At 43.2% G+C, this 17,774-nt stretch overlaps 1 protein-coding gene across 3 annotated transcripts in view; it reads right to left on the bottom strand.

The window, feature by feature from the left end:
• PPP2R2B (protein phosphatase 2 regulatory subunit Bbeta) overlaps nucleotides 1-17,774 on the bottom strand; it is a 324,170-nt gene that overhangs the window by 59,010 nt on the left and 247,386 nt on the right. For all 3 annotated transcript variants that reach the window (XM_055430540.2, XM_055430542.2, XM_088838580.1), the window contains one exon: nucleotides 3,596-3,760. In XM_055430540.2, coding sequence (XP_055286515.1) covers nucleotides 3,596-3,760 — 165 coding nt within the window. The remainder of the gene's footprint in view (nucleotides 1-3,595; nucleotides 3,761-17,774) is intronic.

Here is a 17,774-nt window from a genome sequence, read left to right as displayed (position 1 = left end):
TATGAATTTCCACTGTATTGAGACAAAAGCACAACCTTCTAATTCTCCTGTTTCTTTCCACCACCACTGTGTTAATCTTCCATAAAATATAAATTCTATAACTCTGTTCTCCAACCAAGTGATCTCCATTGCTCTTTACATACTAGGAGCTGTACTTCTCAGACTGGGGCACACACATGTATCCTTGGAGGTCAGGGAGGAGGAGGAAGAGGATATGATGATGCACCAAGTAGCACAAGGAGCCACAGATAAATGTTGCATCTTTTGGAAATGTTTATTTTGTTTGAAATTTGGGGATGGGTAGAAACGTAAATATTAAATTAAGTGTAAAGTAGTCATTTTATGGGAATAAAATGTAAAAGCCATATGAAATTTTAAGATGGAAAAATAGGACTTCAAAGAAAATCCACTGTGGTCAGCATGTCCCCTCAGGTGTTGGGCCTCTGCCAGGTGTGTGGCATTTTGCTTTTGCTGAGAAGTCAGGCCACCCAGAGCACATCAGAGAGTTGTGAACTGCTTTTCACTGCCCTTCCTTCACAGCAGCAAGGTTCATGGCCCGGCTCTGGGAGTGCTGCACCTGGTGCAGAAGTTTAAGAAGGGCTAGCTATCAGAGGAGCCGGACTCTGGGCATAGAGCAGGGACTCAGTGGATGGATGGATGAATAAAGGCATAAACTTCTGGCGCTGATATTCAACCACTGACTTGATATAAACCTTCATACCTGTTTGACCTCATTTTTTCCATATTCCTCTTTAACCCAAGCCCAACACTTCTTGCTAAGACTCTTTAAAGGTGCTACGTCACTTCCTAACTTCAGATTTTTGCCCTGAAGGCTGTGCCCTTGCGTGCATGGCAAAAACACCCTTCTCTCTATTTCTCACCTCACCAAATCCTACCTGGCCTTCAACATGACTCCTCAGCCGCTGCCTCCCCACTTTGGGGCCTCCCTCCAATGTCCCACACCCCTACGAATATCCACACCCCTAACTGTCTCCACCACTCGTTTGGGTGTCCCAGGTATGTCTTGCCTCATGAGCCAAACTTGACACTGCTTGAGTGTTGGGAGATGTCTACCTTTCCATTGTAATCCTCAGAATGCTTATAAGGAATGGACAGATCACAGATACAAGAAGATCATGTTGAAGACCTGCCAATAAATTTTAGTCTAGATCTGCAGTTCTCAGCTAGAAGTAATTTTCACCCCAGGATATTTCACAATGTCTGGAGTCATTTTTAGTTGTCCTGACTGGCCTTTGCTGCTTGTATCTAGTGTGAAAAGACCAGGTATGCTGAAAAGCACTCTACAATGCATAGGACAGCCACCTCCACCAAAGAAAGAATGCTGTGCCCTTAATTTAACAATGCATTGTTAAGAAATCCTTGTGTTCATTATAGGATCTTCCTAACCTCTTTCCTTGTGTCCCTTTGTTCTCCCAGACAGAACCCAACCTCCATCCTTCTTCAGTCTAAGCAACTTCTCCAAAAAAATAATTGTAGCCAGATTAGTCCCCTGGTTACTTTAGTGGCTGTTCATTGAGTTTGAAACAAAATTTAAGTCCATTATCATGGCCATTCTGATCGGGCTCTTGCATTCCTCCTGAACTTCACGTGTTCCTTCTCCAAGTCATTCTTTATATACCAGCCATATCAGTCCCCCTGACTGGCTCAAAGATCAATATCAGCACAGACACTAACAAACATTGGTAAAGCATCTATCACGAGCCAGGTACTATTTTAGGTGCTGGGGAAACAACAGTGGACAAAACAGAACAAGTCCATGTCCTCAGGGAGCCAATAGTACAGATCGGTAGTCTTCAAGAGAAACTTCTGCAATGAAGGGAATGTCTTAGACCAGTCCTAAGTCAGCACCGTCCAATACAGTAGCTACACACGACTACAGAGTACTGGACATGTGGAGCATCTGAATCAAAATCTTCCAGAAGCGTACAATACACTTAGTGTGACACATCTCATTAACAATTCTTAATGATTATCTCATCTAAGTCCTGCAACAAACCCATGAGGTGGATGATATTATCTTACCCATTTTTCTTATGAGAAAACAGGCTCGGAAAGGTAAGGGAAAGTTGGACAAAGTCAGATGGCTAATAAGAGATTAGCCTGGCTCTGACCTGGGTCTGTATGACTCCAGGATCCACACAATCTACATCCCACCACACTAGTCAGACCGGCTCCCCTGGGCAATACTCCTCACAGCAAAGGAGTACATGGATATGATTAAAATGATCCAGATAGTCACCCTACTCCCAGCCACACCTCATACAGAAGATCATCACTTTGCTCACATCACTAGGAATTAAAATGAAAAACTGGGGCTGTTGGGGAGAGAGGGCTTCCCTCTCAGTTCTTCATGGCAAGCTGCAGTGGCAGAGCAGCCCTGGAAGACGGTGCTGGCCAGACACACGGATCCTGTGGCTCCTGAGCATCTTGGAAGTTGCACGTTCTTTAGCCTGACCCTGGGTATGGATGACGGCTGCCCTCCAGGCACCTTTACTCCAGGAAGCATTTTGTTTTCTAGAAAACCACTCCACTAGCCCCAGGTCTATCCTGTCCACTACACCTGGCTCTTGCTTCACTTGCTTACATCAGTCTTAGCCCTTGGCTGCCAACCACTCAGCCGCTATGAGTTTAGAGTCGCTGCGTGCCATCAACACCATGAAAACTCCAGCGTGACCCCTAGGTCTGTGAGCCTGGGGGACTCGACCCCAAACCCCTCTCTGAAGCCCTCCCGAGTGCCCACTAGAACCACTGCACCTTCTAGGGTGCTGCTTCTCAAAGCCTCACCCTCTCCATGAAGCTAATAATCCCTGCCCCTCAGCTTCTACTTTTTTAAAAAAATGGAGATATAATTGACATATAACAGTATATTAGTTTCATGCAGCATAATGGCTTGATATATGTATACAGTGCAGATATTTAAGTTCAGTTAGCATCCATCACCATGCAGGGTTGCAATTTCTTTATGACGAGAATTCTTAAGATCTACTCTCAACAGCTTCCAAATACACACTACAGTATGAACTTAGTCACCATCCCCAGGTGCGAGTCTCGATTCCTGTATATTCGCAGGCTCCCCCACTGTCCAGCAAGTCCAGCTCATTCTACTGCCAACATCTGTCCAAAACCTGCCCACCCCTCTCCACTTCTACACCCTGCCCTTGTCCAGGCCACCCAAGTCTCCTGCCTGATAGCACAACCCTCTCCTAACTGGTCTTCCCAACCCTGCTTCTCATCCTCAGGTTCATTTTCCCCAGAGCTGCAAGAGGGATCTTAAAACATAATTCAGATCGTATCACAACGACAATGGCAGGACTCATGTCTTATTCACCTCTGTATTCCACGGCCCAAAGCCAGTGTTGGTAGGATTCGACACGAGGTTTTTCTCTTTACTCAAATACCAGACTTGGAGCTGACTCCCGAGAGTCAGGACAACACATGTGTAGTTTTCTTACTCCTGGTGTGTCTGAGGTGGGGAAGGAAAGCAACACTCCCCAGGCCCTCCCGCTTCTTCTTCTGCATGTCAGGGGCCGGTGGCGCACCCACTCCGTCAGCCCCTGGGCGGCTGGCTACTCACACTTGGTGTGCCGGTCACACAGCGCCGACGCCCGCATGTCACACAGCCGGATTGTCCCTTTGCTGCTGCTGTACACAAAGGTGTTGCAGTGGTGGGGGTGGAACTCGGCCGCCGTGATCACCTCTGTGAGCTCCTCCATGTTGGCTGGCTTGATGTCCACGATATCTGGCACAGACGAGTCAAGGAGGGGACCACGGGAGGGGTGCCTCAGCGGTGACTAAGCATCATTGCTTTATCTAGAGGAACAGGTCAGCACTGAGCACACACAGAGGATCCTCATCAGGACTCTGTGAGCAGACAGGCAGCTATCACTGGACCCACGCAGATGAGGCCCAGGGATGTTCAGTGGCCAAAGGTAGAACTAGACCTCAGGTCTCCCCAGGCCCTAATGAGGGTTCCATCCCCCGTAACGTGTAGATGCTCCATCCACATTAAAGTTACCTGCTCATGCAGTCAGGCTAAACTGTGCCAGGCTGCAAAGGCTTTCATTTCTCATTTTACAACAGTGGTTAAGAAACCAGTCCCATCACAACTGAATAATTCGATATATTTGAAATTTTAACCAAACTCCTGGGCTGATAAATTGTATCTAGGACAGACTGTGAATCTTCTCCCACAAAACCCCTTAGATCTTTAGAGAGTGTGGAGAGAAGGGAACCTTCCTGCACTGTTGCGTGGGAATGTAAATTGAGACAGCCACTATAGAGGATCCTTACAAAACTCAAATCAGAACTACCGTATGACCCAGCAATCCCACTACTGGGCATACACCCTGAGAAAATCATAATTTAAAAGGACATGTATACCCCAACATTCACTGCAGCACTATTTACAATAGCCAGGACATGGAAACAGCCTAAATGTCCAATGACAGATGAATTGATAAAGAAGATTTGGTACACATATACAGTGGAATATTATTCAGTCATAAAAGGGAAAGAAATTAGATCATTTGTAGAGATGTGGATGAACTTAGAGCTGTCATACAGAGTTAAGTAAGTCACAAATAGAAAAAGAAATATCATATACTAATGTATATATGTGGAATCTAGAAAAATAGTACGGATGTGCTTATTAGCAGGGCAGGAATAGAGACACAAACGTACAGAATGGACTTGAGGCCACAGGGAGGGCAGGGGAGAATGGGACAAATTGGGAGAGAAGCACTGACATATATACACCACCATGTGTGAAACAGATAGCTAGTGGGAAGCTGCCATATAACAGGGAGCTCAGCGTGGTGCTCTGTGATGACCTGGCTGGGTGGGATGGGGGTGGGTGGGAAGGAGGCTCAAGAGGGAGGGGATATATGTATACTTATAGCTGACTTACTTCATTGGACAGCAGAGACTAACACAGAATTGTAAAATAATTTTACTGCAATAAAATAGAACAGTGAAATATTAATAATAACAGCTGCTGCCATTTACTGAGCACTGACTATAGGTCAATCGCTGTGCGAAGCACGTCATGTGCTTTCTTTCATTTAACCCTTATAACAGCTCTCTAATCAGCACTTTACTTATCCTTGTTTTTTAAAGGGATAAGTCTCAGAGTATGTAAGTAACGTGTCCCAAGTCACATGGCTAAAGACTGGCAGTGGTAGGATTTTATCCCAGGTGCAAGATTTGCACTTTTTAGTAATTATGCAAAATTTCTCTTACTGAAGATATACAGGATCTCAAATCTCTGTAAACTGTGATTTGCTTTAGAGCTTGTGTGGAAGTTCAAGTATTAAAAAGAAGCCATCCAATTATACAGCAGGATAGCTTTGGCCTCCCAGGTAATATACCCTTAGTTTTATCATTGTTTTTCTTTTTTTGTCCTGAGTAATTTCCTTTCTGATGAAGAATTATCATACCTCTATTTTTAAGGAACATATCCTTGTGTATTGAAATGAAACATTTGGCCTTTCATCTATCAATACGATGGTGACCTAATAGAAACAAACACCTTTAGTGGGAGTGAGTTTGTGCTGATCCATTCACATCCCTGCTGAGAGCACGGGGGGACCTAGGTGCAGGCAGGGAGGTGCCTGAGGGCTTGCTGCCTGAGAACCTGCATAGGAAGAGGTCTCTTGATGTGGATGCTGTGAACCAAAATGACTCTCACTTTTGAACCATATTTGTGATTGCGCCCCACCTGTTTATCACCGGGTGGCATTTTTCAACTTAACATTTGTTTCTATGGGTGAACTTAAATCGACTTACTTTTTTCTTTACTCAGCCTTGTAATCAGTAATCCAATATTCATGAAATCGTCGGTTTAATAAGCTAGTTACATTTTAAATAACACACCTGAAATAAATGCATTTAATAATTAAAATGGACACATTTATGTGTGTGCCAGGAACTTACGAATCACATTTTGGAAAACACTGCATTGAATCAACAAGCAATATCTTGAGACAGACAATGCTGTTAGACTGGGATGGATCAAAGTCTGTGTTTTTTTGTGAGGTTGGTGGCCTAAACTCCTCCTTAGAGTTTAAGACAGTAATGAGTAAATGCACTGATATTTTCAGTCACATTAGCACTAACAAAGTAGTCATCTATTAGCAAACATCACCCATGCTCTGGCATGTAGTTTGATGCAATAATGGCTGTGTATCTGGCTGTGCCTCTTTCTCCTTCAATTATCTCTTATAAATCCTGTTGGGTTCTTTCTAAAATTAGCTTGAGACTGAACTAACATTACATTTTGCTACAATTTCCCTCAGCAACCCAGATGCAGATATTACTTGTGTCTCCGGAGCATGTAGGTCCCCTGGACTCATAAAATACTACCTTTCAACTCAACTGCTCCCAGAGTTATAAATACTATCACAGCATCACGTGCTGGGGAACAGGAGCCTGTCTCCCCCCAGAAGAAGGCCCCAAGCTGCAGCTCTGGGGTTCTCCCCAGTCCCCTGACCCATGCATGCCCTGGGCTTTGTGGACACAATACAGGGTGGGGTGAGCAGAGGTTAGTGTTCAGCTGTTGTCAGATTTCATTTCCCTCCAGAAAGAGCCTCCATACTCCACTGTGCCAGTGAGCAGGTTTCTCTTTTCCCAAAATAGGGCAAGAAAATCTGGTGTTAGCTTTCTCAACCTCTACCAGTACAGCTCTAAAAACAAGCATAACTGGAAAGGATCTTGGCTGTGTGGGAGGGGGAGGTGCTACATCTATGGTTACTTTTTTTCTCACCTAAAAATAAAGCTCACAAGTTAGAACGTGTGAAAATGAAGTGCTTAAACATATATATGAAACCAGGAGCATCCTCCACCTTCAAGAATGCCGTGAGAACTGAGTGTGCTCAGGGCTGCTGCCTCTGGACCCTTCCTCTGTCCATCCCCTCCATCCATCCTGGACCTCCAAGCCTGCCCCCCAGCCCTCACACCCAAGCATCGTCCTTGTGACTAAATAGAGTGCTTCTTTGGGTCTGAGTTTATGGGGTTCAGGAGAAAAGCCAGGACTCCAATCCTCTTTTTAGTAATAGTGATGATAAGGACAAGGAAGATAATTCAAAAATAAAAAGCAGTTGCCAGTGTTCATCAAGTGCCAAGCACTGTCTCATTTTATCTACACCTCATCCTTATGATGCTAATATTATTAATAGACCTGTTTTCAAGCAGAGGAAACAGTGACTGAGGTAAGTTACTTAATGTTATATGATGGTAGCGGGTGGAGCTGGGATCTGAACCCAGGTTTGTTCGACTCTAGAGCCTGGTTCCTGACCACATGCCATCCTCCTTCACTGATGAATGGCCCCCACAGAGCCGGCCTTTCCCAGCAATGTAATTCTGGCTCTTTTGAAACTCCCCTGGCTTATCTGAGAGGGATTCTGCTTGGAACTGGTGCTCGCTCAATTCACCCACCACTCTGGGCGCTATATTTTTCAGAACCATAATTTGGACCCAGCATCTGACCTAGGATTTTTGTGTTCTCTGATGTGATTTTTTTTTTTTTTTTTTTTACGAAATATAAGTTGAGACAGAAACGCGATAAAGGATTTCTTGAATTGTTAACTGATGGAGGATTTTATGAGTTCTAAAAACATTTACGAGCCTAGTTTCCAAAAATTCAATGACGTGTGGGGATGACAAGAGAGCACATTTTACATGCATTATCTGTAAACTCAGTCTTTTTCCTTACACAGTTCTCAAAGGAGATATACACCTCCAGCACGTGTGGTTGTGCCCTTCATGTTGGGAGGGAAGGAGAAAGGAAAGGAGTAATGCCTGGCTCCCTGTATTATCTTGGAAATGGAATGATGCATGTTGACAGTCAATTTTCTCTTCCTCATCTTTTAGAGCTCTCTATCCAAATTATTTCCCTGTTGTCCCAGAGAACTAAACAGCAAAGGCAAAACAGAGCAATGGATTCACGGCTAATATACAAGGCAGACAGCCAACAGATTGCTATTAAATTAACCCTGGGGCTTGACAGATCTGTTCATCCTGACCCCAACCGCTTATGGCATTCCTTATTAATGCTGAGCCCAGGCAAATTACCTCTGCTAACAAAAGGGGTTAATATGCCTCTCTGCTGGGACTCGAGGCAGTGCTGGGGATGGGAGGGGGCACAGCCAGTTTGGCAGCTGAGCTCTACCCTTGGAAGGCAGGAGGTGGGAAGGTGAGGGCACTGCTGTGCCAGGCAATGGCCCAAGGCATCATTTAAAATAATAATTGAAGACACTAGGAGGTCACCTCTTAAGGGATCAACTTCAAACAAATAAAAAGCCAAGGCCATAAATTATATCAGCGGTGGGGTAAGGAGATGAAGAGGGTTACAGCGGGATGCTCAAGGGGAGATGGAGACCATTCAAGAGTCATTTCCTTTATCCCAAATTTGGAAAAGTTTTCTATAAAAATGTCTATAGAAACATTATAAAGGAGAAAGACTGACATCAACCTTAACACACAGAAATAGGGAAATGATTGAGTAAATTCTAGTTGATATCATTAAGTTGTTTATGCAATGAAATGCCAAGTCTGTTAAACAACTTGCAGGAAAAAATTCTAACTATAGTGTGACCATAATGTCATTTAAAATTTATCCTCTGAAACTGACGGCCTAAAAGGCAAAACTACCAATGTCATTGATAGTTCTACTAGGGTGGGTCTATGAATTTCTTTTCAATTATCAGTTTTTTCATTTCTACATTTTCTTTTAATGAAGTTGTACTATTTTAAGATTGAAAAAGACAAGATTTTTTTAATGCTTATTATACATATGTATAATTTTAGGTGAGGTAAGTTAGATACAAAATATATACAGTCTGATCATAGCCATATAAAAAGAATGAGAGAGAGAGAACAGAATGGAAGAAAATATATTTATATATTACAGGGGGATTTGATTTTAAGGTTAGTATTAAATTACCCTTTAATAATGCTAGCTTGGGTTCATTCATTTTTTCCTTCATGTATTTCATAAATATTCACAAAGAATCTGCCAGGGATAGATTCCAGGCACAGGAGTTATAGCTGTGAACATAGCAGATCAAAAAATCCCCTGAACCATGGATTTTATTTTCTAGAAGGGAACATGGTCACTAAACAAGATAGATAAATAAATAGAATGTATAGTTTATTAGGTAGTAATAACTGTTAAATAGACAAAACAGGGAAGGGAGAGAGTGTATATGTGTGAATGGACAGTGTGTATGTGTGCACAAGTGTGTGCGTGTGTATGTGTGTGTGTATGACCCTAGATTGAACAGAATAAGACTTCCTGGATAAATTAAGAATTAAAAACAATTTCCTTATTTTTCTGAGCCTTACTGTGGAATTAACCAGCATTAAAATTGTGATATAAATTCCTTGTATATACACAAAATTAGGTGGTGAGATTATAGGTCATTTTATAATCTCTACAATGAATCTATATTATTAAACCAAGAAAACAAACAGTGAATAAAGTAGTTTCCTTGGCTTAGAACCATCTATGAGACAGTTGAGAAACCAGGAACCGCATCTCTGGGTAAAGCTGAAGACAATATTGTGATAAATACTGCAATTGTAACAAGTGGGGTCAAAAGATTAGAATTCATTTTGTTTTTAACTCTATTTTGCTCCAAGATATGGGAAGGTCATTTTCTCTCTCTCTCTGAAATCTCTTTCAGGATTTCAATTTCTTTGCCTTTGAATGGGTATCATTCTGTTAACTCTGCTAGTCTGAGAAATTTTGATGATCAAATAAGACAGTGGAGAAAAAGTTATTTATTAAACGTTTTTGCAGTGGATTGAATAATCCCAACTTTCAAAGAAAGCATGTATTTTTTTCCAAAGATAACTTTTATATGCATTAGGTTTGTGAGTTTTTGCAGATATTCTCATATGCTTCTGTATCTCTGCTAATTTTGCTGAAACCGAGAAGGTTTTTTTCCCTCCCCTTTCTTTCTAAGCCAACTACTGATAGCAGAGTCAGCAGGAGGCCAGTCTGCCTGATGAGTCAGAGGCTGGACTCTAGATTTACCTGGGTAAGACACCCATATTCAAAAGCAGTCGAGACTTTTCAGATAGCACTTCAGGTCTGCCAAAACTGAAAGTGGAGAATAGCTGTATCGTGACCTTGAAAACTGAGCATATTAGAGCTGGATTCTGTTTTAGGGAGCAAGAGTTTATCTGAAGTCTTTATTCCAAAGTCTGAATTTAATCTTTGGATATAAAGTAGTGATTACAAGCCATCCAGACCTTGTCAGCAGAAAGGACTTGCTGCTTGATGGCAACACACTGAAAATCTCCAGAGGACTCCGAGGGATCTTCCCCTCTTAAGAGCTTAAAAAAAGCCAATGTGCAAATATTCATGGAGGGCTTTGCCTACTGCTAGGCTCACTATGAGAAGACTGACAAAGAGACACATGGTGCCCTATGAGGTGCTTTTGGACACGTGCTGAGCTGCAAAAGACATGGGATAAGATGTCCTTTACAAATGTGGGTGGGGGGTACTTGAAAGTCCCATAACCACAGCCTCTTTCCTATTCATGGGACAGAGAGCTTGAAATTTCTCCATTAGAAAATACTCAATACTTCCTTCAAAGGCCAATCCATGTATTACTTTCTGTATGAAATGTTCCAGCCCTTCTTTCATGATCCTTCCTACCTATGTATCCATAGCACTTTGACCGTACCTCTAGGAAAACACTTAAGATACTGTGATAGAGGACATTTTCCTGGAATATAAGAGTGAGACAGGCCTAGATTTGGAGCTTCACTAGTGACTCCATGGTAAAGAATCCACCTGCCAATGCAGAAGAAGCATGTTCAATCCCTGGGTCAGGAAGATCCCCTGGAGAAGAAAATGGCAACCCACTCCACTGTTCTTGCCTGGGAAATCCCATGGACAGGGGAGCCTAGCAGGCTACACCCATGGGATTGCAAAGAGTCGGACATGACTTAGCAACTAAACAACAAACAACAGGCCTAGATTTTAATCTCAAATCCTGTGGCCAGTTACTACCTAACCTTCATTTTAAATGCCTTTGAACTTGTGAATTTATCAACAAAGAGAGGAAGAAAACTATAGGAGATGATGTAATCCACCTGCTACGTCATAGAGGCACCCCCCGCAAAAAAAAAAAAACCACAAAACCTGTCAGTCCCATCCTCCCTAGTATGGTTACATGTCTGTCTCCCTCTGTCCACACGCTCACTTTGGCAGCTTTGTGAAATGTTAACTTGGTGAAGCTCAACATTTCTAAAATGTTTCTGGTTGTGGTGGGGCAACACGGTTCATTCTCTCGGGCGAACTGAGGAACGAAAGAGAGAAGGCAGCCACTCTGCACACACGCACAGGTTCTCCCCGTGTTCAGTCCAACAGTGATCTACATGCTGTTATAACGGACTCTGCAGACCTGGTTAAAGGCCCCAGTCAGCGGGCTTTAATCGAATCATAAGGGAGGTTATCCTGGGTAGGCCTGAATTAGTCTGTTGGAAGGTATTTAAACCAAGGTTTAGGTCTTCCTGGAGGAAGAGACCCCAACAGATGCTGAGACTACAACTTTTCTCCCTTCCCTCTCACTCTTCCATCGTGATGGCCGTGTGTGAACGTGGCCTGTGGTGTGCCTGCCTGTGCTGTTCCAGCTTCTTGTGGTCTTTCTGTGCCTGACTGCTGGCCTTACAGACTTTGGGTTTGTCAGGCTAATTCACCGTAATATGGCAATCTGTCTCTCTCTCTCTGCACACCCACATATACGTCTCCTACTGGTCTTGCTTCTCTGGTTGAAGTCATCCTCCCTCTTGATGACAAGGACCATGATATCAGGGATGGAGTTTTTATTCATCGTGGCGTCTCCAGTGCACACCGAAAATACCCAGTAAATGCTGATGAGTTCTCATCAGCTATCTGCAGGGAACTCTACTGCATACTCTATAATTACCTATATGTGAATGGAATCTAAAAAGAGTAGATATATGTATATGGATAACTGATTCACTTTGCTATACAGCAGAAACTAACACAACACTGTAAATCAACTATATTCCAATAAAATAAAAATCTTTACATGTTTCTGGGTTTTACTTTATTCTTGTGACTTAGCAGCCTTCTTTAGGCAAAGTTTTGTTTTTTTTTTTTTTACGATGCAGAAAACTCACAGGAGGTCAATAGGCCAAGATATCAGGCCTGGATGTGTGCGTGCTCAGTCGCTCAGTTGTGTCCAACTCTTTGCAACTCCATGGACTGTAGCCCGCCAGGCTCCTCTGTCGATGGGATTCTCAGGCAAGAATACTGGAGTGGGTTTCCATTTCCTCCTCCAGGGGATTTTCCCAGCCCAGGGATCGAACCCAATTTCTCATGTCTCCTGCACTGGCAGGCAGATTCTTTACCACTGCACCATCTGGGTGTGGATTATTTAACCTGTGCTTTTCTTAGGAGAGAATGGGATCCAAGCAACAAGAATGGGATCCAGGGTAAGAAGAATAGGAGACTTGAAATATGCCCCCAACAATAAAAGCTACTGTTTATAGTCTTCACTTTGTGCCAGGCACTCAGCTAAGTACTGTAATGACTACCTCATTTAAACCTCACAATAACCTCCTATTATCCCCATTAACTGATGAGGAAATTGAAGGCCAGATAAATGTTAAAACACTTGTCAAGGTCACAGCTTTTAGGAGAGGAAGCTGGATTCGAATCCAGTGAATCTGACTCCAGAGTCTGCCTTTCCAACTACTAAGTGACACAACTCCAAGGAAGTTCAAGGAGCCTCAGAAGAAGTCTGCAGAGTTGTTTTCTCATCCTTTCTCCTGATAACGTGAGGCTCAAAGGGCAGAGAAATCCCCAGTTCCCCAAAGCCCTAGATCTGGTTTCAGATACAGAGGGTCAGCAACCACACAAGCAAGGCACCAGGCCTGGGAAAATCCACCAAGGTGGCATTTAATATGGCAAGGAAGGGGTTGCTCTGGCACACACATGCCAATGTGCTCGATGCGTCATTGGAAGGGATGCTCTGCTTTTACACTAAATGTCAGACTAAGATTGATACGTGCAGTTGTGGACAGGACTAAGAAGGAGCTGACCCTGGGCTCCTACCTAGTCCATTATGCAACTTGTTAAATCCATATCAAGTAAAAGTAAAGATACAGTCCTTAGCAACTATATACTGAGCACCTAATTGGCGCTAGGCACTGCATTAAGCCATGGGATAAAGCCGCAACAGTAGCAAGGGAGAGAAATTTGGGGACCCCCATAGCTTCCCTCAAAGTCTGCCCAGAAAAATTCTGTTGGGGTAAAAGGAAGGCTGCTGTCCATGGTACTAGGAGGTTATGATCAGGGAATCAGAATCCAAAAGGACCTCTGCTCACTTGACAAGGAGGCTGAGGCAGAGGGGTGATAAAGACCAATTCAGAGATGAAGCACCCTGGAATCCAGTTGGTTTCTCCCAGAGAAATCCTCTGTCTCATGTCTAGAGACTGGGGTTACACAAGGTATGTCCTTTGCTCATGTTTCCAGCCTTGCTTACAAATTTACTTCACTCTCTGGACCTCCTTGAGTTCCACCAACACATCATGCTCCCTCCTACCACAGGACCTTTGTACGTGATGGACTGATCTTTACCAAGTTAGCTCATGCTCATCTTCTTACAAATCTCAGCAATCAGTTCCTCAGCAAAGTCTTCTTTTATTCCCTAGTCTACATCAGGTTTTTAAAAATGCATTCACCAAACCAAATTTCCTTTCTTTGCAGGCTTTACTTCAGTTTGTAATTATATATTCATTAGTGTGATTATTTGATTAATGTCATTCTAAAGGCAGAAAATTTGTTTATTTTTATTCTTGTATCCCCATGGCTTAATGCAGTGCCTAGCACAAACTAGGTCTCAGTATATAGTTGTGGAGGGCTGTATCATTACTTTTACTTGATATGGATTTATTTAACAGGTTCCAAAGTGGACTAGGTAGGAGCCCAGAGTCAACTCCTTCTTAGAACTGAGAACAGAGTTCAAAGGATCCTAAGTATATCATACTTTTCATAATTAAGAAACATCCTTCCTTTATTGAAAAGTCAGGGCTGCCTTTTGCCCTGCTGCTGCTGCTGCTAAGTCGCTTCAGTTGTGTCCGACTCTGTGCAACCCCATAGATGGCAGTCCACCAGGCTCCCCCATCCCTGGGATTCTCCAGGCAAGAACACTGGAGTGGGTTGCCATTTCCTTCTCCAACGCATGAAAGTGAAAAGTGAAAGTGAAGTCACTCAGTCGTGTCCGACTCTTAGCGACCCCATGGACTGCAGCCTACCAGGCTCCTCCACCCATGGGATTTTCCAGGCAAGAGTACTGGAGTGGGGTGCCATCGCCTTCTCTGGCCTTTTGCCCTAGAAAACCACTAATCTAGAAATGAGTTGTTTATTGTCATGATGTAGTTAATCCATTAAGGCCAAAGTCTGGCCATGTTACACTAGAACCTGTTACACAAAACAGGGACAGGCTGACCATGGATGGAAGGAAAAGGATATAAGACAGGTTTCATAAGGCTAGGAATGTCTCCCTCTGATATGGTGCTAAACACAAGGCCTAGACCTCAGAGACCTTGCAGATATCTGGTAACTAGGGTATAATGAGCAACATCTTGCAAAGAACACCAAACAACAGAACTGAAGGGGGTGTCTAGAACTGAAAAGACCCAGATAATAAATTCAACAGAATAGAATCTACCCTTCTAACACTCAACATTTCTAGTTTCCTTTTACCTTCAACAATAATTATGACTGTAGACTTCCCTGGTGGTCCTGTGGTAAGAACTCCACTTGCCAAAACAGGGGACACGGGTTTGATCCTTGGTCTGGGAAGATTCCACATGCCATAAGGCAACTAAGCCCATGCTCCACAACTATTGAGTCAGTGCTCAAAAGTCCATGAGTCACAGCTACTGCAGCCCATGTGCCTAGAGCCCACGCTCTGCAACAGAAGAAGCCACCACAATGAGAAGCCCATGTGGCACAACTGAAGAATCGCCACTCGCCCCAACTAGAGAAAGCCTGAGTGCAGCAACAAAGAGCCAATGCAGTAAAAACTAAATACAACTAAATAATTACTCAGATAATTATGATTGTGGTGGTCCCTGTTCACTGATCATTTACTTAGCAAGACACTGCCCTAAGCGTATATGTACACATATATACGCATACTTATGAGTATATGTGCATGATTATAAACACCTTTTACAAAATTCTAACAGTCCTCTTTGACAGAGCTCTTCTCTACAGATCGTGATGTAGAGACTTGGCTAAGTTAAGAGCCATGTTAAAACTTACACAGCCAGCAAGTTGTAGAGCTGGGTGAGAACTTTAGGCTTGTTGGACTCCAAAGACTGTGTTCTCAAACACAATGCCAATGTCACACCAAATGCTAATCACTGGAAGCTATGACTTTAAAAAACCATATTGCAACACTACTTGCATTAATGGCTACTAGTACTTTTCTTTACATGTACGCACTACATAATTTAAATGGGTTTTTCAGTATCTGTGATATCATAGGATACGACAGTTGCATTTTATAATATTCATTGTCATAACTATGTAATTATGAAAACAAAAAATATCCACATAGTATTTAGAAACAGCTTGCCTCCCATGTCAGGGTTACACATACCATACTTTGGGAATCACACACTTTTCTATCCAGAACCATGTTTATTCTGCCTCTTTCAGTGGATAAGAAGCACCATGGAACCGACACTAAACAACATCTGATTTAAGAAGGCCTGTCTGGTGGTTGGTGCTTTTCCAAGGCTGCTCTGAAAGAAGGCTGCTTCCTACCCCAGAGGCAACTGCACTTCAGAGACAACAAGCTAAAGGGTCCCAGTTTGTACAGTCTGCTCAGTGCTCAGGGCGGTTTGGTTGAAAATAACTATATAGATATCAGTTATCATCATTCTCATGATGACAATGATTATTTTACATATGGCTGCTTTAAGGGTGAATGGCATGGGCTCATTTGTATGCCAGCATCTGGCAGGCTGTCACACATCTGCAGAATATAACCTCAACTGTGCTATTAATACTTCTCCTTTGCGTTCTCCCCAAGGCATCTGTCTCCTAAAGTGCCTAAAGAAACTTCGCTCCCTCTTGAAGCCCTAGAGGCAAAATTTGGAAAACATGTCACCTAGACTGGGGCAGCAGAAGCTCAGAGTGACAGCAGCTGAGCCTGAACAGATTTCTGGCTCTTGGAATAGATGTCAAGGCAGACAGGGAACCACCACCCACACTCGTTCTGTTAGCAGCTGCACTTCCAGGCAAAATCTGTGGGCAGATTCTCCTAGGCTCAGACAATATGCCCCATCTGTTCTGTGATCAGCAAAAGATGTCACTCATGGTCTTAATGGTCAGTTCTCAGCCTCCATAACCCCACCACTGGCTTATAGCTGCTGCCCTGAAAAGCCCGGGGAGACTCTTCTGTGGTGAAGACCAGGTGACTGAGCACCTAAACCAGGTCTTTTTATTTATGTGCAACAGCTATACTACATTTCCCAGCCTGTCTCACAGTGAGAGGTGGTCATGTGATTGAGTTCTGGCTAATGGAATGCATGCTAATTTAGAACTTGGCTCATAGGAGTTGCCCTTGTGTGGTCCTACACCGTCTTCCTCTTTTGCTGTACAGATGCAGATAAGGTATGGTAACACGGGGGAACCACACGATGGAAAGAACCTGAATCTCTGAATCACTGATTGGAGGAGGCTGCCTGCTGATGGAGATCAGCAATATCGGATTTTACAAGAGAAATCATCTTCTATATGTTTGAGCCATTATGGACTCTATTTCATATCAGAACATTCAGACCTTTACTATAACTAATACACTCTTACAGTGAAACTGCCTGATTCTATTTCTTTATCAATTATCTAATGGATTATCCCCACTTTAGTGACCTACTAGTATTTCAAACTTGACATGTCCAATCAAAATGGTACTTTCTGTATGTCAGAATATTCTAGGTACTGGGATACAGGAATGGATCATACAAAGTTCCTTATCTCATAAAATTCACATTCAAAGACGGGAAACCCGAAACACACAAATTAAAAAAAAAACAGTGAAAAATAGTGACACGTGTTATGAAGTTAATGGGGATAGAAGGTTATTGGGGGTTACTTGGGAGTTAGTGGGAGGAAGTGCCTCTGAGGAGGTGACAGGAGATTGAAGTCTATATGATGACACGTAAAAAGTTAGCCCTGTGGACTCTGGGGGCAAAGTATTCCAGGAAGAGGGAACAACAAACGCAGAGAATGGAAGGAAGAACAAGCATTCCCAAGGGACAGAAAAGAGGTTAGGTGGCTGAAGAAGAGTGACCCAGGGGAGAGTGGTATGACAAGACAGCAGAGAGGGAGGCAGGGACACGATCCTGTGAAATCTTACAGGCCCAGATTAAGAACTTGGACCTTATTCTAAGTTCACAAGGAAACTGCTAGTGTGTTTTAGTCCTGGGAGGAATGATATATGAATTACATGTTGAAAGGCCCACTCTGTTATGTGGGACATGTATTGTGTAGGACAGTGAGAAAGAACAAGGACCAGAGAGGAGACTACTGCAGTCACAAAGGTGAAAGAGCCACGGCCGGTCCTACTGTGGTTGGCAGGAGTGGAGCTGGAGAGAGAGCCGAGTTGATCTGAGATACATTTTAGAGGAAGCAAAGGCAGGGCTCGCGGACAAACTGGGTTGGGGGGTGGAGAGGCTGGTAATTGGGAGAAAGGATCAAT

Source organism: Moschus berezovskii, chromosome 8 (genome assembly GCF_049115385.1).
Source record: "Moschus berezovskii isolate FMDL1 chromosome 8, NW_MosBer_1.0, whole genome shotgun sequence".
NCBI classification, from domain to species: domain Eukaryota; kingdom Metazoa; phylum Chordata; class Mammalia; order Artiodactyla; family Moschidae; genus Moschus; species Moschus berezovskii.
This window is presented reverse-complemented; position numbering and strand designations above follow the sequence as displayed.